This window comes from Cherax quadricarinatus, chromosome 11 (genome assembly GCF_038502225.1).
Source record: "Cherax quadricarinatus isolate ZL_2023a chromosome 11, ASM3850222v1, whole genome shotgun sequence".
Taxonomy (NCBI): domain Eukaryota; kingdom Metazoa; phylum Arthropoda; class Malacostraca; order Decapoda; family Parastacidae; genus Cherax; species Cherax quadricarinatus.
Window position 1 is genome coordinate 20,885,541 of NC_091302.1, and position 26,441 is coordinate 20,911,981.

Below are 26,441 nucleotides of genomic sequence, written 5' to 3' on the forward strand. Positions count from 1 at the left end.
AATACTTTATGACACGGGATGGAACAACTGGCAGTAATAGTTTATAACAAGGGATGGAACAACTGGCAGTAATAGTTTATCACATGGGCTGGAACAACTGGCAGTAATACTTTATAATATGCGATGGAACAACTGGCAGTAATAGTTTACAACATGGGCTGGAACAACTGGGAGTAAAACTTTATAACATGGGCTGGAACAACTGGCAGTAATACTTCATAACATGAAATGGAACAACTGGGAATATAACTTTATAACATGGCTGGAACAACTGGTAGTAATACTTTATAACATGGGATGGAACAACTGGCAGTAATAGTTTATAACATGGGCTGGAACAACTGGGAGTAATACTTTATAACATGGGCTGGAACAACTGGCAGTAATACTTCATAACATGAGATGGAACAACTGGGAGTAAAACTTTATAACATTGGTTGGAACAACTGGTATTAATACTTTATAACATGAAATGGAACAACTGTCAGAAATACTTTATAACATGGGATGGAACAACTGTCAGTAATAGTTTATAACATGGGCTGGAACAACTGGCAGTAATACTTTATAACATGGGATGGAACAACGGGCAGTTGTACTTTGTAACATGGACTGGAACAACTGGTAGTAAAACTTTACAACTTGGGATGGAACAACTGACAGTAATACTTTATAACTTGGGCTGGAACAACTGGCAGTAATAGTTTATAACATGGGATGGAACAACTGGAAGTAATACTTTTTAACTTGGGCAGGAACACCTGGCAGTAATAGTTTATAACATGGGATGGAACAGCTGGCAGTAATACTTTATAACATGGGATGGAACAACTGGCAGTAAAAGTTTATAACAGGGGATGGAACAACCGGCAGTAATACTTTATAACATGAGATGGAACAACTGGCAGTAATAGTTTATAACATGGGATGGAACAACTGTTAGTAATACTTTATAACATGGGATGGAACAACTGGCAGTAATACTTTATAACATGGGATGGAACAACTGGCAGTAATAGTTTATAACATGGGGTGGAACAACTGTCAGTAATACTTTATAACGTGAGATGGAACAACTGGCAGTGAAAGTTTATAACAGGGGATGGAACAACTGGCAGTAATACTTTATAACATGAGATGGAACAACTGGCAGTAATAGTTTATAACATGGGATGGAACAACTGGTAGTAATACTTTATAACATGGGATGGAACAACTGGATGTAATAGTTTATAATATGGGATGGAACAACTGGCAGTAAAAGTTTATAACAGGGGATGGAACAACTGGCAGTAATAGTTTATAACATGGAATGGAACAACTGGCAGTAAAAGGTTATAACATGGGATGGAACAACTGGCAGTAATAGTTTATAACATGGTATGGAACAACTGGCAGTAAAAGTTTATAACCTAGGATGGAACAACTGGCAGTAAAAGGTTATAACATGGGATGGAACAACTCGCAGTAATAGTTTATAACAAGGGATGGAACAACTGGTAGTAATAGTTTATAACATGGGATGGAACAACTGGCAGTAAAAGTTTATAACATGGGATGGAAGAACTGGCAGTAAAAGTTTATAACCTAGGATGGAACAACTGGCAGTAATAGTTTATAACATGGGATGGAACAACTGGCAGTAAAAGTTTATAACATGGGATGGAACAACTGGCAGTAAAAGTTTATAACAGGGGATGGAACAACTGGCAGTAATATTTTATAACATTGGATGGAACAACTGGCAGTAAAAGTTTATAACATGGGATGGAACAACTGGCAGTAATAGTTTATAACATGGGATGGAACAACTGGCAGTAAAAGTTTATAACATGGGATGGAACAACTGGCAGTAAAAGTTTATAACATGGGATGGAACAACTGGCAGTAAAAGTTTATAACAGGGGATGGAACAACTGGCAGTAAAAGTTTATAACAGGGGATGGAACAACTGGCAGTAATATTTTATAACATTGGATGGAACAACTGGCAGTAAAAGTTTATAACATGGGATGGAACAACTGGCAGTAAAAGTTTATAACAGGGGATGGAACAACTGGCAGTAATATTTTATAACATTGGATGGAACAACTGGCAGTAAAAGTTTATAACATGGGATGGAACAACTGGCAGTAATAGTTTATAACATGGGATGGAACAACTGGTAGTAATACTCTATAACATGGGATGGAACAACTGGCAGTAATACTTTATAACATGGGATGGAACAACTGGCAGTAAAAGTTTATAACAGGGGATGGAACAACTGGCAGTAATAGTTTATAACATGGAATGGAACAACTGGCAGTAAAAGTTTATAACATGGGCTGGAACAACTGGCAGTAATACTTTATAACATGGGCTGGAACAACTGGCAGTAATACTTTATAACATGGGCTGGAACAACTGGGAGTAATACTTTATAACATGGGCTGGAACAACTGGCAGTAATACTTTATAACATGGGCTGGAACAACTGGAAGTAATACTTTATAACATGGCTGGAACAAGTGCAGTAATATTTTATAACATGGGCTGGAACAACTGGGAGTAAAACTTTATAACATGGGCTGGAACAACTGGCAGTAATACTTTATAACATGGGATGAAACAACTGGCAGTAATACTTTGTAACATGGGATGGAACAACTGGCAGTAATAGTTTATAACATGGGATGGAACAACTGGCAGTAATACTTTATAATATGCGATGGAACAACTGGCAGTAATAGTTTATAACATAGGATGGAACAACTGGCAGTAATAATTTATAACATGGGCTGGAACTACTGGCAGTAATACTTTATAACATGGGCTGGAACAACTGGGAGTAATACTTTATAACATGGCTGGAACAACTGGCAGTAATACTTTATAACATGGGCTGGAACAACTGGGAGTAATACTTCATGACATGGGCTGGAACAGCTGGGAGTAATACTTTATAACATGGGATGGAACAACTGGCAGTAATACTTTATAACATGGGATGGAACGACTGGCAGTAAAAGTTTATAACAGGGGGTGGAACAACTGGCAGTAATACTTTATAACATGAGATGGAACAACTGGCAGTAATAGTTTATAACATGGGATGGAACAACTAGTAATAATACTTTATAACATGGGATGGAACAACTGGCAGTAATACTTTATAACATGGGATGGAACAACTGGCAGTAATAGTTTATAACATGGGATGTAACAACTGGCAGTAATTCTCTATAACATGGGATGGAACAACTGGCAGTAAAACTTTATAACAGGGGATGGAACAACTGGCTGTAATACTTTATAACATGAGATGGAACAACTGGCAGTAATAGTTTATAACATGGGATGGAACAACTGGTAGTAATACTTTATAACATGGGATGGAACAACTGGCAGTAATACTTTATAACATGGGATGGAACAACTGACAGTAATTTTTTATAACATGGGATGGAACAACTGGCAGTAATACTTTACATCATGGGATGGAACAACTGGCAGTAAAAGTTTATAACAGGGGATGGAACAACTGGCAGTAATAGATTATGACATGGGATGGAACAACTGGGAGTAATAGTTTATAACAGGGGATGGAACAACTGGCAGTAATAGTTTATAACTTGGGATGGAACAACTTGCAGTAATAGTTTATAACATGGGATGGAACAACTGGCAGTAAAAGTTTATAACATGGGATGGAACAACTGGTAGTAAAAGTTTATAATATGGGATGGAACAACTGGCAGTAAAAGTTTATAACGTGGGATGGAACAACTGTAGTAAAAGTTTATAACATGGGATGGAACAACTCGCAGTAAAAGTTAATGGCATGGGATGGAACAACTGGCAGTAAAAGTTTACAACAGGGGATGGAACAACTGGCAGTAATAGTTTATAACATGGGATGGAACAACTGGCAGTAAAAGTTTATAACATGGGATGGAACAACTGGTAGTAAAAGTTTATAACATGGGATGGAACAACTGGCAGTAATATTTTGTAACAGATAATGGAACAACTGGCAGTAATAATTTATAACAGGGGATGGAACAACTGGCAGTATTAGTTTATAGCAGTGGATGGAACAACTTTCAGTAATATTTTATAACAGTTAATGGAACAACTGGCAGTAATACTTTATACCAATGGATGGAACAACTGGCAGTAATACTTTATAACAGAGGATGGAACAACTGGCAGTAATACTTTATAACATGGGATGGAACAACTGGTTGTAATACTTTATAACAGAGGATGGAACAATTGGCAGTAATACTTTATAACAGTTTATGGAACAAATGGCAGTAATACTTTATAACATGGGATGGAACATCTGGTAGTAATATTATATAGCATGGGATGGAACAACTTGAAGTGATAGTTTGTAACATGGGATGGAACAACTGGCAGTAATAGTTTATAACAGTCGATGGAACAACTGGCAGTAATACTTTAAAACATGGGATGGAGCAACTAGCAGTAACAGTTTATAACTTGGGCTGGAACAACTGGCAGTAATAGTTTATAACGTGGGATGGAACAACTGGCAGTAATAGTGCATAACATGGGATGGAACAACTGGTAGTAATAGTTTATAACATGGGACGGAACAACTGGCAGTAATACTTTATAGCATGGGATGGAACAACTGGGAGTAATACTTTATAATATGGGATGGAACAACTGGCAGTAATACTTTATAACATGGGCTGGAACAATTGGCAGTAATACTTTATAACATGGGATGGAACAACTGGGAGTAATACTTTATAATATGGGATGGAACAACTGGCAGTAATACTTTATAACATGGGCTGGAACAACTGGCAGTAATACTTTATAACATGGGATGGAACAACTGGCAGTAATACTTTATAACATGGGATGGACCAACTGGCAGTAATAGTTTATAACATGGGATGGAACAACTGGCAGTAATACTTTATAATATGCGATGGAACAACTGGCAGTAATAGTTTATAACATGGGATGGAACAACTGGTAGTAATATTTTATAGCATGGGATGGAACAACTTGAAGTGAGAGTTTATAACAGGGGATGGAACAACTGGCAGTAATAGTTTATAACAGTCGATGGAACAACTGGCACTAATACTTTATAACTTGGGATGGAGCAACTAGCAGTAACATTTTATAACTTGGGCTGGAACAACTGGCAGTAATAGTTTATAACATGGGATGGAACAACTGGCAGTAATAGTGTATAACATGGGAGGGAACAACTGGCAGTAATAGTTTATAACATGGGACGGAACAACTGGCATTAATACTTTATAGCATGGGATGGAACAACTGGCATTAATACTTTATAACATGCGATGGAACAACTGGCAGTAATAGTTTATAACATGGGATGGAACAACTGGCAGTAATAGTTTATAACATGGGCTGGAACAACTGGCAGTAATACTTTATAACATGGGCTGGAACAACTGGCAGTAATACTTTGTAACATGCGATGGAACAACTGGCAGTAATAGTTTACAACATAAAATGGAGCAACTAGCAGTAACAGTTTATAACTTGGGCTGGAACGACTGGCAGTAATACTTTATAACACGGGATGGAACAACTGGGAGTAATACTTCATAATATGGGATGGAACAACTGGCAAGATACTTTATAACATGGGCTGGAACAACTGGCAGTAATACTTTATAACATGGGATTGAACAACTGGCGGTAATAATTCATAACATGGGCTGGAACAACTGGCAGTAATACTTTATAATATGCGATGGAACAACTGGCAGTAATAGTTTAAAACATGGGATGGAACAACTGGCAGTAATAGTTTATAACATGGGATGGAACAACTGGCAGTAATAGTTTATAACATGGGATGGAACCACTGGCAGTAAAAGTTTATAACAGGGGATGGAACAACTGGCAGTAATAGTTTATAACATGGGTTGGAACAACTGGTAGTAATAGTTTATAACATGGGATGGAACAACTGGCAGTAAAAGTTTATAACATGGGATGGAACAACTGGCAGTAAAAGTTAATGGCATGGGTTGGAACAACTGGCAGTAAAAGTTTACAACAGGGGATGGAACAACTGGCAGTAATAGTTTATAACATGGGATTGAACAACTGGCAGTAAAAGTTTATAACATGGGATGGAACAACTGGTAGTAAAAGTTTTTAACAGGGGATGGAAAAACTGGCAGTAATATTTTGTAACAGATAATGGAACAACTGGCAGTAATAGTTTATAACAGTGGATGGAACAACTGGCAGTAATATTTTACAACAGTTAATGGAACAACTGGCAGTAATAATTTATAACAGGGGATGGAACAACTGGCAGTATTAGTTTATAGCAGTGGATGGAACAACTTTCAGTAATATTTTATAACAGTTAATGGAACAACTGGCAGTAATACTTTATACCAATGGATGGAACAACTGGCAGTAATACTTTATAACAGAGGGTGGAACAACTGGCAGTAATACTTTATAACATGGGATGGAACAACTGGTTGTAATACTTTATAACAGAGGATGGAACAATTGGCAGTAATACTTTATAACAGTTTATGGAACAAATGGCAGTAATACTTTATAACATGGGATGGAACATCTGGTAGTAATATTATATAGCATGGGATGGAACAACTTGAAGTGATAGTTTGTAACATGGGATGGAACAACTGGCAGTAATAGTTTATAACAGTCGATGGAACAACTGGCAGTAATACTTTAAAACATGGGATGGAGCAACTAGCAGTAACAGTTTATAACTTGGGCTGGAACAACTGGCAGTAATAGATTATAACATGGGATGGAACAACTGGCAGTAATAGTGCATAACAAGGGATGGAACAACTGGTAGTAATAGTTTATAACATGGGACGGAACAACTGGCAGTAATACTTTATAGCATGGGATGGAACAACTGTGAGTAATACTTTATAATATGGGATGGAACAACTGGCAGTAATACTTTATAACATGGGCTGGAGCAATTGGCAGTAATACTTTATAACATGGGATGGAACAACTTTGAGTAATACTTTATAATATGGGATGGAACAACTGGCAGTAATACTTTATAACATGAGCTGGAACAACTGGCAGTAATACTTTATAACATGGGATAACACAACTGGCAGTAATAGTTTATAACATGGGATGGAACAACTGGCAGTAATAGTTTACAACATGGGCTGGAACAACTGGCAGTAATACTTTATAATATGCGATGGAACAACTGGCAGTAATAGTTTATAACATGGGATGGAACAACTGGCAGTAATAGTTTATAACATGGGCTGGAACAACTGGCAGTAATACTTTATAACATGGGCTGGAACAACTGGGAGTAATACTTTATAACATGGGCTGGAACAACTGGCAGTAATACTTTATAACATGGGCTGGAACAACTGGGAGTAATACTTTATAACATGGCTGGAACAACCTCCAGTAATACTTTATAACATGGGATGGAACAACTGGGAGTAAAACTTTATTACATTGGCTGGAATAACTGGTAGTAATACTTTATAACATGGGATGGAACAACTATCAGTAATACTTTATAACATGGGATGGAACATCTGTCAGTAATAGTTTATAACGTGGGCTGGAACAACTGGTAGTAATACTTTATAACATGGGATGGAACAACTGGCAGTAATACTTTATGAATTGGGCTCGAACAACTGGCAATAATAGTTTATAACAGGGGATGGAACAACTGGCAGTAATACTATATAAATTGGGCTGGAACAACTGGTAGTAATACTTTGTAACATGGGATGGAACAACTGGCAGTAAAAGTTCATAACAGGGGATGGAACAACTGTCAGTAACAGTTTATAACATGGGATGGAACAACTGGCAGTAATACTTTGTAACATGGGATGGAACAACTGGCAGTAAAAGTTTATAACAGGGTATGGAACAACTGTCAGTAATAGTTTATAACAGGGGATGGAACAACTGGCAGTAATAGTTTATAACATGGGATGGAACAACTGGTAGTAATACTTTGTAACATGGGATGGAACAACTGGCAGTAATAGTTTATAACAGGGGATGGAACAACTGGCAGTAATAGTTTATAACATGGGATGGAACAACTGGCAGTAAAAGTTTATAACAGGGGATGGAACAACTCTCAGTAATAGTTTATAACATGGGATGGAACAACTGGCAGTAAAAGTTTATAACATGGGATGGAACAACTGGCAGTAATAGTTTATAACATGGGATGGAACAACTGGCAGTATTAGTTTATAACATGGGATGGAACAACTGGTAGTAATAGTTTATAACATGGGATGGAACAACTGGCAGTAAAAGTTTATAACATGGGATAGAACAACTGGCAGTAAAAGTTTATAACAGGGGATGGAACAACTGGCGGTAGTAGTTTATAACATGGGATGGAACAACTGGCAGTAAAAGTTTATAATATGGGATGGAACAACTGGCAGTAAAAGTTTATAACAGGGGATGGAACAACTGGCGGTAGTAGTTTATAACATGAGATGGAACAACTGGCAGTAATACTTCATAACATGGGATGGAACAACTGGCAGTAATACTTTATATCATGGGATGGAACAACTGGCAGTAATACTTTATAACATGGGATGGAACAACTGGCAGTAATACTTTATAACATGGGCTGGAACAACTGGCAGTAATACTTTATAACATGGGCTGGAACAACTGGCAGTAATACTTTATAACATGGGCTGGAACAACTGGGAGTAATACTTTATAACATGGGATGGAACAACTGGCAGTAATACTTTATAACATGGGATGGAACAACTGTCAGTAATAGTTTATAACATGGGCTGGAACAACTGGCAGTAATACTTTATAACATGGGCTGGAACAACTTGGAGTAAAACTTTATAACATGGGCTGGAACAACTGGTAGTAATACTTTATAACATGGGTTGGAACAACTGTCAGTAATACTTTATAACATGGGATGGAACAACTGTCAGTAATAGTTTATAACATGGGCTGGAACAACTGGCAGTAATACTTTATAACATGGGATGGAACAACTGGCAGTAATACTTTATAACATGGGATGGAACAACTGGCAGTAATAGTTTATAACATGGGTTGGAACAAATGGCAGTAATACTTTATAACATTGGATGGAACAACTGGCAGTAATACTTTATAACTTGGGCTTGAACAACTGGCAGTAATACTTTATAACATGGGATGGAACAACTGGTAGTAAAAGTTTATAACAGGGGATGGAACAACTGGCAGTAATAGTTTATAACATGGGATGGAACAACTGGCAGTAAAAGTTTATAACAGGGGATGGAACAACTGGCAGTAATAGTTTATAACATGGGATGGAACAACTGGCAGTAAAAGTTTATAACAGGGGATGGAACAACTGGCAGTAATACTTTATAACATGAGATGGAACAACTGGCAGTAATAGTTTATAACATGGGATGGAACAACTGGTAGTAATACTTTATAACATGGGATGGAACAACTGGCAGTAATACTTTATAACATGGGATGGAACAACTGGCAGTAATACTTTATAACATGGGATGGAACAACTGGTAGTAATACTTTATAACATGGGATGGAACAACTGGCAGTAATAGTCTATAACATGGGATGGAACAACTGGCAGTAATACTTTATAACATGGGATGGAACAACTGGCAGTAATACTTTATAACATGAGCTGGAAGAACTGGCAGTAATACTTTATAACATGGGATGGAACAACTGTTAGTAATACTTTATAACATGGGATGGAACAACTGGCAGTAATATTTTATAACATGGGATGGAACAACTGGCAGTAATAGTTTATAACATGGTATGGAACAACTGGCAGTAATAGTTTGTAACATGGGATGGAACAACTGGCAGTAATACTTTATAATATGCGATGGAACAACTGGCAGTAATAGTTTATAACATGGGATGGAACAACTGGCAGTAATAGTTTATAACATGGGCTGGAGCAACTGGCAGTAATACTTTATAACATGGGCTGGAACAACTGGGAGCAATACTTTATAACATGGGCTGGAACAACTGGCAGTAATAATTTATAACATGGGCTGGAACAACTGGGAGCAATACTTTATAACATGGGCTGGAACAACTGGCAGTAATACTTTATAACATGGGCTGGAACAACTGGGAGTAAAACTTTATAACATGGGCTGGAACAACTGGTAGTAATTCTTTATAACATGGGATGTAACAACCGTCAGTAATAGTTTATAACATGGGCTGGAACAACTGGCAGTAATACTTTTTAACATGGGCTGGAACAACTGGCAGCAATACTTTATAGCATGGGATGGAACAACTGGCAGTAATACTTTATAACTTTGGCTGGAACAACTGGCAGTAATAGTTTATAACATGGGGTGGAACAACTGGCAGTAATACTTTATAACATGGGATGGAACAACTGGCAGTAATAGTTTATAACATGGGCTGGAACAACTGGCAGTAATGCTTTTTGACTTGGGATGGAACAACTGGTAGTAATACTTTATAACATGGGATGGAACAACTGGCAGTAATACTTTATAACATGGGATGGAACAACTGGCAGTAATACTTTATAACATGGGATGGAACAACTGGCAGTAATAGTTTATAACATTGGATGGAACAACTGGCAGTAATAGTGTATAACATGGGATGGAACAACTGGCAGTAATAGTGTTTAACATGGGATTGAACTACTGGCAGTAATAGTTTATAACATGGGATGGAACAACTGGTAGTAATACTTTATAACATGGGATGGAACAATTGGCAGTAATAGTTTATAACATGGGATGGAACAACTGGTAGTAATACTTTATAACATGGGATAGAACAACTGGCAGTAATACTTTATAACATGGGATGGAACAACTGGCAGTAATACTTTATAACATGGGATGGAACAACTGGTAGTAATACTTTATAACATGGGATGGAACAACTGGCAGTAATAGTGTTTAACATGGGATGGAACTACTGGCAGTAATACTTTATAACATGGGATGGAACAACTGGCAGTAATAGTTTATAACATGGGATGGAACAACTGGCAGTAATAGTTTATAACATGGGATGGAACAACTGGCAGTAATATTTTATAACATGGGATGGAACAACTGGCAGTAATAGTTTAGGCCGAACATCTCTTATAAATAAAGTGACCCCTGGGAAGTTTTCATATTTATGCCTTCTAAGCTCTTAACCTTTATAACCTTTAACGTTTAATGAATAACTAAAGTGCGGCGAATAATAACAGCCTGGTTGATCAGGCACTGTCCCACCGGAAGGCCTGGTCGTTGACCTGGCCGCGGGGGCGTTGATCCCCGCAATACCTTCCAGGTAGACTCCAGGTAAGGTATAATGAACACTTGTCAGTACTCAATAATAATCCATATAGAAACAGAACTCGGGCGGGAGGTTGATTGATCAGTATATTTCGACCACCTTCTGGGACCATCTTCAGCAGAAGATGGTCGAAATATACAAATCAATTTATCTCCTTTGTTTCTGTCTCCATGTGGGTTATTATTGAGATTTAATCTTTAATTTTAAAAGAATTATTACTTTGTGTTTATTGTAGGATAAGACAGTGAATGATCACGAGCGAATGTCAGTGAATTTCAGTTTATAAGGTCTTTCCAGCATAGTCTCAAGCTGAGTACCTTGGTCTTATTAATACACCAGAGGATCTTCAGTCCTCCTGTTAATTAGTTATCAGTTCATCGGTAATGTGGGAATGTGTCCAGATCAGAGCAGTGAAGGATATAGTTGAGGTCAGACTGACAGTAGATAAGCCTATCATGATAGACAGGGTATAATTAATTTACACACTCTCCCCATAATTACTTCTGTGTGCTCTCACTCTAATTTAGAATCCATAAATCATTAACTAAACCACGATTTAATTTCGTAATGTCCCATTCTAGTCTCTAGGCAGAAATGATTATGTGAAGAATTTCCCAGTATCTTGGGAAAGAGTATGTACACTATTGCTGACAAATCATACCATGGGCGGGGATAGAGCCCGCGGTCAGAGAGTCTCAAAACTCCAGACCGTCGCGTTAGCCACTGGACCAGCTAGCCACAGTAAGATTCATCCAACAAGGTATATTTATACACCATGAGGTGGTGATGCATCAGGTGGTGGTGCATCAGGTGGTGGTGCATCAGGTGGTGGTGCATCAGGTGGTGGTGCATCAGATGGTGGGGTATCAGATGATGGTTCATCAGGTGGTGGTGCATCAGGTAGTGGTGCATCAGGTGGTGGTGCATCAAGTAGTGATGCATCATGTGGTGGTGCATCAGGTGGTGGTGCATCATGTGGTGGTGCATCAGGTGGTGGTGCATCAGATGGTGGGGTACCAGATGATGATTCATCAGGTGGTGGTGCATCAGGTAGTGGTGCATCAGGTGGTGGTGCATCAAGTAGTGATGCATCAGGTGGTGGTGCATCAGGCGGTGGTGCATCAGGTGGTGGTGCATCAGGTGGCGGTGCATCAGGTGGTGGTGCATCAGGTGGTGGTGCATCAGGTGGTGGTGCATCAGATGACGGTGCATCAGATGACGGTGCATCAGATGACGGTGCATCAGATGGCGGTGCATCAGATAAGAGTGCATTAGTTTTGTGTCAGTTGACGGTGCGCAGGATATTGAAAATACGAAGATACACATCAAGCAACACCAAGTGTCCCATGATAGCAACTGTCCCATGATAGCAACTGTCCCATGATAGCAACTGTCCCATGATAGCAACTGTCCCATGATAGCAACTGTCCCATGATAGCAACTGTCCCATGATAGCAACTGTCCCATGATAGCAACTGTCCCATGATAGCAACTGTCCCATGATAGCAACTGTCCCATGATAGCAACTGTCCCATGATAGCAGCTGTCCTATGACAGCAACTGTCCTATGATAGCAACTGTCCCATGATAACTGCACCGTGATAGAAACTGTCCCATGATAGCAACTGTCCCATGATAGCAATTGTCCCATGATAGCAACTGCCCCATGATATCAACTGTCCCATGATAACAACTGCCCCATGATAGCAACTGTCCCATGATAGCAACTGCCCCATGATAACAACTGTCCCATGATAGCAACTGTCCCATGATAGCAGCTGTCCCATGATAGCAGCTGTCTCATGATAGCAGCTGTCCCATGATAGCAACTGTCCCAGGATAGCAACTGTTCCATGATAGCAACTGTCCTATAATAGCATGTGTCCCATCATAGCAACTGTCCCATGATAGCAACTGTCCCAGGATAGCAACTGTCCGATGATAACAGCTGTAACATAATAACAACTGTCACATAATAACAACCTTCCCATAATAGCAACTGTCACATGATAGCAACTGTCCCATGATAGCAAGTGCCCCATGACAGCAGCTGTCCCATGATAACAGCTGTACCACGATAGCAACAGTACCATGATATACCTATTTACAAGGCAGGTGACAGGTTCTTGGCTTCGAACTATAGACCAATAAGTCTTACCTCCATAGTGGGAAAATTTATGGAATCAATAATTGCCGAAGCAATTCGTAGCCATTTTTGTAGGTACAGATTGATTAATGAATTTCAACACGGTTTAGCAAAGGGGCGTTCCTGTCTTACGAATTTACTAACATTTTCACTAAGGTGTTTGAGGAGGTAGATCTTGGTAATGAATATGATATTGTGTATATGGACTTCAGTAAGGCTTTCGATAGAGTTCCACATCAGAGGCTACTGAGGAAACTTAAGGCACACAGAATAGGAGGAGAAAATTTTTCCTGGGTATAGGCATGGCTGACAAATAGACAGCAGAGAGTTTTCATAAATGGGGAGAAATCAGAATTGGGGCACGTCACAAATGGTGTTCCTCAGGGGTCAGTGTTGGGCCCTTTGTTGTTCACAATTTACATAAACGACATAGATGATGCAATGATCGGAGAAGTGGCAGATGCAGTTTAATATTGACAAATGCAAAGTTCTAAATGTTGGACAGTTAAATAACCATGCCACATATAAACTAAATAATGTAGATCTTAATACTACTGATTGCGAAAAAGAATTTAGGAGTTCTGGTTAGCAGTAATCTAAAACCTAAACAACAGTGCATTAGTGTTCGCAATAAAGCTAACAGAATTCTTGGCTTCATATCTAGAAGTATAAATAATAGAAGTCCTCAGGTTGTTCTTCAACTCTATATATCCTTGGTTAGGCCTCATTTAGTCTATGCTGCTCAGTTCTGGTCACCGTATTACAGAATGGATATAAATGCTCTGGAAAACATACATAGGAGGATGACAAAGATGATCCCATGTATCAGAAATCATTCCTATGAGGATAGACTAAGGGCCCTGAATCTGCATACTCTCGAAAGGCGTAGAATTAGGGGAGATATGATCGAGGTGTAAAATGGAAAACAGGAATAAATAAAGGGGATGTAAATAGCGTGCTGAAAATTTCCAGCCAAGACAGGACTCGCAGCAATGGTTTCAAGTTGGAAAAATTCAGATTCAGGAAGGATACAGGAAAGCTCTGGTTTGGTAATAGAGTTGTGGATGAGTGGAATAAACTTCCGAGTACAGTTATTGAGGCTAAAACGTTGTGTAGTTTTAAAAATAGGTTAAATAAATACATGAGTGGGTGTGGGTGGGTGTGAGTAGGATCTGACTAGCTTGTGCTGCTAGGTCTTGTGCCGTGCTCCTTCCTTGAGTGGAGGTGGCCAGACTGGGTGGGTCATTGGGCTAATCCGGGGTGGGGGACATGGACCTGCTCTGCATGGGTCAGTAGGCCTGTTGCAGTGTTCCTTCTTTTTTATGTTCTTATGATAGCAACCTTCCCATAATAGCAACTGTCCCATGATAGCAGCTACCCCATGATAGCAGCTACCCCATGATACCAGCTACCCCATGATACCAGCTTTACCATAATAGCAGCTGTCCTATGATAACAGCTCTTCCATGACTGCAGCTGCACCGTGACTGCAGCTACACTGTGATAGCAGCTGTCAAGTGACAGCAGCTACGCGATGATAGCAGCTCCACCATGACTGCAGCTGCACCATAATAGCAGCTGCACCATGACTGCAGCTGCTCCCTGAGAGCAGCCAGCTGCCCTGTGATAGCAGCTCAGTATCCTGTGGTTATCCTCACATTAGTGTTGCTGACTGACTATACAGACTGCTCGCTGCTGACTGACTATACAGACTGCTCGCTGCTGACTGACTATACAAACAACTCGCTGCTGACTGACTATACAGACTGCTCGCTGCTGACTGACTATACAGACTGCTCGCTGCTGACTGACTATACAAACAACTCGCTGCTGACTGACTATACAGACTGCTCGCTGCTGACTGACTATACAGACTGCTCGCTGCTGACTGACTATACAGACTGCTCGCTGCTGACTGACTATACAGACTGCTCGCTGCTGACTGACTATACAAACAACTCGCTGCTGACTGACTATACAAACAACTCGCTGTTGACTGACTATACAGACTGCTCGCTGCTGACTGACTATACAAACTACTCGCTGCTGACTGACTATACAGACTGCTCGCTGCTGACTGACTATACAAACTACTCGCTGCTGACTGACTATGCAAACTACTCGCTGCTGACTGACTATACAAACAACTCGCTGCTGACTGACTATACAAACTACTCGCTGCTGACTATACAAACAACTCGCTGCTGACTGACTATACAGACTGCTCGCTGCTGACTGACTATACAAACTACTCGCTGCTGACTGACTATACAGACTGCTCGCTGCTGACTGACTATACAGACTACTCGCTGCTGACTGACTATACAAACTACTCGCTGCTGACTGACTATACAGACTACTCGCTGCTGACTGACTATACAGACTACTCGCTGCTGACTGACTATGCAGACTGCTCGCTGCTGACTGACTATACAAACTACTCGCTGCTGGCTGACTATACAGACTACTCGCTGCTGACTGACTATACAAACTACTCGCTACTGACTGACTATACAGACTACTCGCTGCTGACTGACTATACAAACTACTCGCTACTGACTGACTATACAGACTACTCGCTGCTGACTGACTATACAAACTACTCGTTACTGACTGACTATACAAACTACTCGCTGTTGACTGACTATACAGACTACTCGCTGCTGACTGACTATACAGACTACTCGCTGCTGACTGACTATACAGACTACTCGCTACTGACTGACTATACAGACTACTCGCTATTGACTGACTATACAGACTACTCGCTGCTGACTGACTATACAGACTACTCGCTACTGACTGACTATACAGACTACTCGCTGCTGACTGACTATACAGACTACTCGCTACTGACTGACTATACAGACTACTCGCTGCTGACTGACTATACAGACTACTCGCTACTGACTGACTATACAGACTACTCGCTGCTGACTGACTATACAGACTACTCGCTGCTGAGACTAGCCAGACAACACTATTATTTACCTTTTTATTGCTCGTATCAAGATACTTTAATAATCAAAATGTGAATTTAAATAATTTATTTACATACAATAAATTATATTTAAACAATGCGTCTTCAAATGAGAGCATAAACGAATGTAAACTTTAATTGTTTTCTTATTGTACCAAGAGTTATGATTCAGAGTGGATATAACAGAAAGACTTTTTTTAAGGCTCACATTATTCTCAGTGTTTTGCTCTCACTGTAGCTGTAAACATCGCCACTAAACTTTTTCCGGCTTTTTCAAATTATCTGTTATGGTTTTCAACGCTGGTTGTTTCAGACTGCACAAACTGACCGCCGGTAATCACACTTCGTGAAAGTGGGTGCAGCATTTACTTTTCGAACATGTTATAACTTCCCAAGTATGTATTTTTGGTTTCAAACTTCATTTTCCTATATAACTCTTTTAATAGCATTTTTAATACTAGCATGCACTTGTCTAGGAGCTTGTATCAGGCAAATCACATCTCAACTACAATTGCAAGGGAATCAAGTTCCTTGTACACTTTATAACTTCATCCTCTGAATGTGACCAGAGTTGTGTATCTGCCGTTTCAATGCTTTAGATTCTAGAGTTGTCTTGCATTTTCAGGAGAACATCCGGAGGCGATGCAGCATGGTGGTCATTCATCGTACGACGTGTCTGTGTGCCTGCTTATTATTTCCCTCACTCTAGTAGCCACCCTCTTCTAGAGCAGCACTAGTGCTAATAGTGCAAAACCATGGTCACTCGTGCAGCAGCATGGCTACTTTTCCTCCAACATGTCAGTCTTGCTACTGGTCACCGCCCTTACCACAACGAACAACATTTATGGTTACTAAACACAACTGTCGTGGATAACTACTATCAACAGTGTGGACACATCACTTCCAACTGGCGTCGTAAACATTACCACCCGTCTGTGGAGACTGTCTACACCATCATATAGAAAATAATGTGTAGGCTCCATCAATTTCACTATCACCAGTGGTTGTGGACAACACTGCCAGCATCACCATCACCAGTGGTTGTGGACAACACTGCCAGCATCACCATCACCAGTGGTTGTGGACAACACTGCCAGCATCACCATCACCAGCGGTTGTGGACAATACTGCCAGCATCACCATCACCAGTGGTTGTGGACAACACTGCCAGCATCACCATCACCAGCGGTTGTGGACAACACTGCCACTATCACCATCACCAGTGGTTGTGGACACCACTGCCACCATCACCACCACCAGTGGCTGTGGACACCACTACCACCATCACCACAACCAGTGGCTGTAAACACCACTACCACCATCACCACCAGTGGCTTTGGACACCACGGCCACCTTCACCACCACCAGTGGTTGTGGACACCATTGCCACCATCACCACCACCAGTGATTGTGGACACTACTGCCACCATCACCAGTGGTTGTTAACACCACTACCACCATAACCACCACCAGTGGTTGTGGACACCACTACCACCATTACCACCACCAGTGATTGTGGACACCACTGCCACCATCACCAGTGGTTGTGGACACCACTACCACCATCACTACAATCAGTGGTTGTGAACACCACTGCCACCATCACCACCACCAGTGGTTGTGGACACCACTACCACCATTACCACCACCAGTGGTTGTGGACACCACTACCACCATTACCAACACCAGAGGTTGTGGACACCACTACCACCATCACCACCAGCAGTGGTTGTGGACACCACTACCACCATCACCACCAGCAGTGGTTGTGGACACCACTACCACCATTACCACCACCAGTGGTTGTGGACACCACTACCGCCATCACCACCACCAGTGGTTGTAGACGCCACTACCACCATCACCACCACAAGTGGTTGTGGACACCACTACCACCATCACCACCACCAGTGGCTGTTGACACCACTGCCACCATCACTACCACCAGTGGCTGTTCACACCACTGCCACCATCACCACCACCAGTGATTGTGGACACCACTTCCACCATCAGCAGTGGTTGTGGATACCACTACCAACATCACCTTCACCAGTGGTTGTGGACATCACTACCACCATTACCACCACCAGTGATTGTGGACACCACTGCCACCATCACCACCACCAGTGGTTGTGGACACCACTACCACCATTACCACCACCAGTGATTGTGGACACCACTGCCATTACCACCACCAGTGGCTGTTGACACCACTGCCACCATCACCACCACCAGTGATTGTGAACACCACTTCCACCATCACCAGTGGTTGTGGACACCACTACCACCAACACCTTCACCAGTGGTTGTGGACACCACTAACACCATTACCACCACCAGTGGTTGTGGACACCACTACCACCATTACCACCACCAGTGGCTGTGGACACCACTACCACCATCACCACCAGCAGTGGTTGTGGACACCACTACCATCATCACCACCATCAGTGGCTGTGGACACCACTACCATCATCACCTTCACCAGTGGTTGTGGACACCACTACCACCATCACCACCAGCGGTGGTTGTGGACACCACTACCACCATCACCACCAGCAGTGGTTGTGGACACCACTACCACCATCACCACCAGCAGTGGTTGTGGATACCACTACCACCATCACCACCAGCAGTGGTTGTGGACACCACTACCATCATCACCACCAGCAGTGGTTGTGGACACCACTACCACCATCACCACCAGCAGTGGTTGTGGATACCACTACCACCATCACCACCAGCAGTGGTTGTGGACACCACTACCACCATCACCACCAGCAGTGGTTGTGGACACCACTACCATCATCACCTTCACCAGTGGTTGTGGACACCACTACCATCATCACCTTCACCAGTGGTTGTGGACACCACTACCACAATCACCACCAGCAGTGGTTGTGGACACCACTACCACCATCACCACCAGCAGTGGTTGTGGACACCACTACCATCATCACCTTCACCAGTGGTTGTGGACACCACTACCACAATCACCACCAGCAGTGGTTGTGGACACCACTACCACCATCACCACCAGCAGTGGTTGTGGACACCACTACCATCATCACCTTCACCAGTGGTTGTGGACACCACTACCATCATCACCTTCACCAGTGGTTGTGGACACCACTACCACAATCACCACCAGCAGTGGTTGTGGACACCACTACCATCATCACCTTCACCAGTGGTTGTGGACATCACTACCACCATCACCACCAGCGGTGGTTGTGGACACCACTACCACCATCACCACCAGCAGTGGTTGTGGACACCACTACCACCATCACCACCAGCAGTGGTTGTGGACACCACTACCATCATCACCTTCACCAGTGGTTGTGGACACTACTACCACCATCACCACCAGCAGTGGCTGTAGACACCACTACCACCATCACCACCAGCAGTGGTTGTAGACACCACTACCACCATCACCACCAGCAGTGGCTGTAGACACCACTACCACCATCACCACCAGCAGTGGCTGTAGACACCACTACCACCATCACCACCAGCAGTGGTTGTAGACACTACTACCACCATCACCACCAGCAGTGGCTGTAGACACCACTACCACCATCACCACCAGCAGTGGTTGTAGACACTACTACCACCATCACCACCAGCAGTGGTTGTGGACACTACTACCACCATCACCACCAGCAGTGGTTGTAGACACTACTACCACCATCACCACCAGCAGTGGTTGTAGACACTACTACCACCATCACCACCAGCAGTGGTTGTAGACACTACTACCACCATCACCACCAGCAGTGGTTGTAGACACTACTACCACCATCACCACCAGCAGTGGTTGTAGACACTACTACCACCATCACCACCAGCAGTGGTTGTGGACACTACTACCACCATCACCACCAGCAGTGGTTGTGGACACTACTACCACCATCACCACCAGCAGTGGTTGTGGACACTACTACCACCATCACCACCAGCAGTGGTTGTAGACACTACTACCACCATCACCACCAGCAGTGGTTGTGGACACTACTACCACCATCACCACCAGCAGTGGTTGTAGACACTACTACCACCATCACCACCAGCAGTGGTTGTAGACACTACTACCACCATCACCACCAGCAGTGGTTGTGGACACTACTACCACCATCACCACCAGCAGTGGTTGTAGACACTACTACCACCATCACCACCAGCAGTGGTTGTAGACACTACTACCACCATCACCACCAGCAGTGGTTGTAGACACTACTACCACCATCACCACCAGCAGTGGTTGTAGACACTACTACCACCATCACCACCAGCAGTGGTTGTAGACACTACTACCACCATCACCACCAGCAGTGGTTGTGGACACTACTACCACCATCACCACCAGCAGTGGTTGTGGACACTACTACCACCATCACCACCAGCAGTGGTTGTGGACACTACTACCACCATCACCACCAGCAGTGGTTGTAGACACTACTACCACCATCACCACCAGCAGTGGTTGTGGACACTACTACCACCATCACCACCAGCAGTGGTTGTAGACACTACTACCACCATCACCACCAGCAGTGGTTGTAGACACTACTACCACCATCACCACCAGCAGTGGTTGTAGACACTACTACCACCATCACCACCAGCAGTGGTTGTAGACACTACTACCACCATCACCACCAGCAGTGGTTGTAGACACTACTACCACCATCACCACCAGCAGTGGTTGTGGACACCACTACCACCATCACCACCAGCAGTGGTTGTAGACACTACTACCACCATCACCACCAGCAGTGGTTGTAGACACTACTACCACCATCACCACCAGCAGTGGTTGTAGACACTACTACCACCATCACCACCAGCAGTGGTTGTAGACACTACTACCACCATCACCACCAGCAGTGGTTGTAGACACTACTACCACCATCACCACCAGCAGTGGTTGTGGACACCACTACCACCATCACCACCAGCAGTGGTTGTAGACACTACTACCACCATCACCACCAGCAGTGGTTGTAGACACTACTACCACCATCACCACCAGCAGTGGTTGTAGACACTACTACCACCATCACCACCAGCAGTGGTTGTAGACACTACTACCACCATCACCACCAGCAGTGGTTGTGGACACCACTACCACCATCACCACCAGCAGTGGTTGTGGACACCACTACCACCATCACCACCAGCAGTGGTTGTGGACACTACTACCACCATCACCACCAGCAGTGGTTGTGGACACTACTACCACCATCACCACCAGCAGTGGTTGTGGACACTACTACCACCATCACCACCAGCAGTGGTTGTAGACACTACTACCACCATCACCACCAGCAGTGGTTGTGGACACTACTACCACCATCACCACCAGCAGTGGTTGTGGACACTACTACCACCATCACCACCTTCAGTAATGTTGAAGAGCAGCACGAGAACAAATATTTGGGAGCCTTGAAAAGCTCCAGACCATTCTTCAAGACCAATACGTAAGACCAGTGAGCAAGGCCAGTATGTAAGACCAGTGAGCAAGGCCAGTATGTAAGACCAGTGAGCAAGGCCAGTATGTAAGACTAGTATGTAAGACCAGTTTGTCATCTCAGGTTTCCAAAGAACACAAGTGTCACCACCAGTCTCCAGGGAACATACATGTCACTACAAGTCACCAAGGAATATCAATGTCATCGCTAGTCTGAAGGGAACATACAACTCACTTCTGGTCACCAGGGAACATACAGGTCTCCACTAGTCACCAGGCAACATACAGGTCACCACTAGCCACCAGGCAACATACAGGTCACAACTAATTACCAGGCAACATACAGGTCACCACTAGTCACCAGGCAACATACAGGTCACCACTAGTCACCAGGCAACATACAGGTCACCACTAGCCACCAGGCAACATACAGGTCACCACTAGCCACCAGGCAACATACAGGTCACCACTAGTCACCAGGCAACATCTTGTGAAATTAGTAAAAAAATCAGAATTTTTTCCCAACAATTCTAAAATATCGAAATTTCTTTGCATAGTTGACAATTAAATGAAAAATGAGGTAGTGAATCTTACAAAAAACAAAAGATAATGAACAATTACAATGAACCTAGGTAGTTACAGGTCCTGCCTAACTTTTCCCACGCGTAGTTACTGCTCCACTTACCCAGGTGTTTTTTTCACTGCTCTTAAGTTATAATTTGGTTCAATAAATCAATAAACTTTATTGAAAAAATATATTTTCTTATGTCCGTTCTATAGATTAATTTATTCAGTTTGAATCTTCATCACCCCACATATTTTTTTTTTTACGTGTTTTTGAGTTCCTCCTGGAACACTGCGCTGAACCATCTCATGTTATCCTCCTGGAACACTGCGCTGAACCATCTCATGTTATCCTCCTGGAACACTGCGCTGAACCATCTCATGTTATCCTCCTGGAACACTGCGCTGAACCATCTCATGTTATCCTCCTGGAACACTGCGCTGAACCATCTCATGTTATCCTCCTGGAACACTGCGCTGAACCATCTCATGTTATCCTCCTGGAACACTGCGCTGAACCATCTCATGTTATCCTCCTGGAACACTGCGCTGAACCATCTCATATTATCCTCCTGGAACATTGCGCTGAACCATCTCATGTTATCCTCCTGGAACACTGCGCTGAACCATCTCATGTTATCCTCCTGAAACACTGCGCTGAACCATCTCATGTTATCCTCCTGGAACACTGCGCTGAACCATCTCATGTTATCCTCCTGGAACACTGTGCTGAACCATCTCATGTTATCCTCCTGGAACACTGCGCTGAACCATCTCATGTTATCCTCCTGGAACACTGCCCTCAACCCTATCATATTATCTTCCTGGAACACTGCCCTGAGCCCTCTCACGTTATCTTTCTTGAACACTGCTCTCAGCCCTCTCATGTTATCCTCCTGGAACACTGCCCTGAGCCCTCTCACGTTATCCTCTTGGAACACTGCCCTCAACCCTATCATATTATCCTCCTGGAACACTGCCCTCAACCCTCTCATGTTATCCTTTTGGAACACTGCCCTCAACCCTCTCATGTTATTCTCATAGAACATTGCCCTGAGCCCTCTCATGTTATCCTCCTGGAACACTGCCCTCAACCCTCTCGTGTTACCCTCATAGAACATTTCCCTGAGCCCTCTCATGTTATCCTCCTGGAACACTGCCCTCAACCCTCTCATGTTATCCTCCTGGAAAACTGCCTTCAACCCTCTCATGTTATCCTCCTGGAACACTGCCCTCAACTCTCTTATATTATCTTCCTGGAACACTGCCCTGAGCCCTCTCATGTTATCCTCGTGGAACACTGCCCTCAACCTTCTCATGTTATCCTCCTGGAACACTGCCCTCAACCCTCTCATTTTATGCTCCTGCAACACTGCCCTCAACCCTCTCATTTTATGCTCCTGGAACACTGCCCTCAGCCCTCTCATGTTATCCTCCTGGAACACTGTCCTCAACCCTCAGATGATTAATTTCATCGTGCATTTCTGTACTCATTCATTCCATACATTTCGTAATACACAGATGAGGAAAATACCGCATTATCTAAATCATGTTTAACCAATGTTGCATTGAACTGAGGTATAATCTCAACATTTTTATTTTGGATTAAGATTTTAAATAACCAGGACTTGTAAATTATTTTCTCATGCGATATGATTATGTTCTACATTATCAAGTTTCTGAAAGCAGACGTTATTTCGTTTCCCAGAATTAGAGCTTCGTCTTCCTAGAATAACATCACTTTTTGCAACCAAAACTTATCCTGGTGTCACTTTGTTTTTTTGTTTTATTTGAACGAAGAATTTTGATCAATGTCGTTAGTTAATCCTACGAAACACATAATGCCCAAAACAAATTTCTATGGAACACTACTTTTTACCGGTCCATCTTCTAGCCATTTATGCAAACTCTGTTTTGCTTCTCAGTGAACTTGACCTCGATACACGAGACATTCTTCACCTCTAATATGCGCTGTAACTCTCTTTAACGTTCTCATGTGAATATAAGCTGCATGAGTACTCTGCCTCAAATATCGTAATGAAAACAAATTAAATGTGTTTGGCAAGAAAGAATTTAGATAAATCCATGGTGAGAGTCATTGACCAAATTTTGTGCAACTGCAATTACTGAGTCTAATAGCTAGCTCACCGTTGAGTTTTTTTTTTTTTTTATTTTATTTAGAACAATACAATACAAGAGATAGATAAAGACAATAACAGGTCTTACACAGAATAAATCATTAACAACCACACAAACATGAACTTGAGATAACAAAAAGCTGTCTGGGCAGTAATTACTTCATGATTCCTTTTTACAGTGATCATCTCTCACATCTTCTCCGGCAGGACACCTGTTTACAGCGAATTATTAAAAACATTATACAACGGTTCAATAAGTTTCCTTTGCATGAAATTTCATTAAGAAGTCTTCGTCAGGGCAAGAAGGCATGTATGGTAAACATGTCTGAGGTGATGTGGTATTGTGTAATTTGTTTCCTTCAGAACTACTAATTTCCTCGAGAAAGCTTTTAAACATAGGGGGAGGAAAATTAGTTTTTATTTACAAAAAAAAAAAAAAAAGTGTAGATCAGCTACAGTTCCTTGGATGCAGAACTCTCCACCAGCATGAAAGAACTTCCTAGAAAAAAAATATCTCTGAATATCTTTTTTTGTGAAGGCAAACATATTTATTACTAATTTTAATGGCGTCCTTGATGTAAGTTGCTCTTGTATACAATTATATGAGGCTGCTCTTCCCCTGATCGTTGTCGTACACACTCGCAAGAAATTAGTAGTGTTTTGATTCCTCAAAAATATTTCTTCATTTTGCTTTTAGTATCTGTATTTTTACCTGCGTAATTTGACAATGTAATCTTAAGTTGACTATCACCACTTTTCTTTTAGACTGGATAGATAAGGTAATCTAAGATTAGGTAGATTAGGTAATCTAAGACATTACGTAATCTATTATTTACTAATTCTGATTTGATTACTCTGCTGAGAAAATGTTATCTTTTCCCAGTTTGCATCATGAGCAAGTTTCTTTAAGTCTTCATAGAGATAATCTCTAGCCAGGTTATCTCTCCCAACACTAGCTAAGTGTTCACTGTTTCCGATTACTCTGCACATTGTGTGGACGAGGATCCTCCAGTTGTGTCTCAGTCCATCTGGGATCACTGGTAAAGTCGTTGCTCTGAGATAGTGACCAACTAGCCATTTTAATATAGTTACAGTTATGTTTCTGACTGATATCTTCTCGTCGAGGTCGGTTGTGAGAAAAAGTGCTTATAAAACCGCCTATTCAGAATTTTTCTGGAGATTCTGGAGGGCTACCTAGAAGTGTACATTGTGTTAGAAAGTTATATTGACATACATATAATTGTGTTTTCATTAATTTTGTCAGTCCTATATCTCGTTTTAAATCAAATAAATTCGACTGTCAATTTTTGTACACATTAGGTTATCTCTTGGACAGACAGTAATTTTCCTCATGCCATTTATTGACTGTCTTCCTCTAGTAAAGCCCAACCTTCAACATACAGTCTTTGATTTCATAGCTCAAACTGATGTATTGCGTCGTCTATGACTTCCTCTTCACCTCATGAACACATTCTCTGTACTTCTTTCCCATCTGTCGTCGCTCCTCCGCCATGAATTACCAATACACAATAATACATGTTAATATTTTAAAGACGTTACAAAATGACCGGTAAGGTCACTCAAACCCAAAAATTTGGGAAAGGCAATAGAACACATACATTACAGGATTAATGGATTAGTGTGACAGATATTAGTGCCTGAACTTGTCTTCATAATACAAAAGTAGGATTAAGCAAATTTCCGCAAATCGGTTGAAAAAATGTGATAATTTTGACTCAAAAATGTTGTGAATGCTTA

General features: G+C 42.0%; 1 protein-coding gene across 1 annotated transcript in view; it reads left to right on the forward strand.

The window, feature by feature from the left end:
* Positions 1 to 18,866, forward strand: part of LOC128703933 (zwei Ig domain protein zig-8-like) — a 210,321-nt gene extending 191,455 nt beyond the window's left edge. Inside the window, exon 6 of the mRNA XM_070083960.1 lies at positions 17,131 to 18,866. Within this exon, the coding sequence (XP_069940061.1) occupies positions 17,131 to 17,231 (101 nt within the window). The 3' untranslated portion in view covers positions 17,232 to 18,866. The remainder of the gene's footprint in view (positions 1 to 17,130) is intronic.
* The last annotated feature ends 7,575 nt before the right edge of the window (positions 18,867 to 26,441 follow it).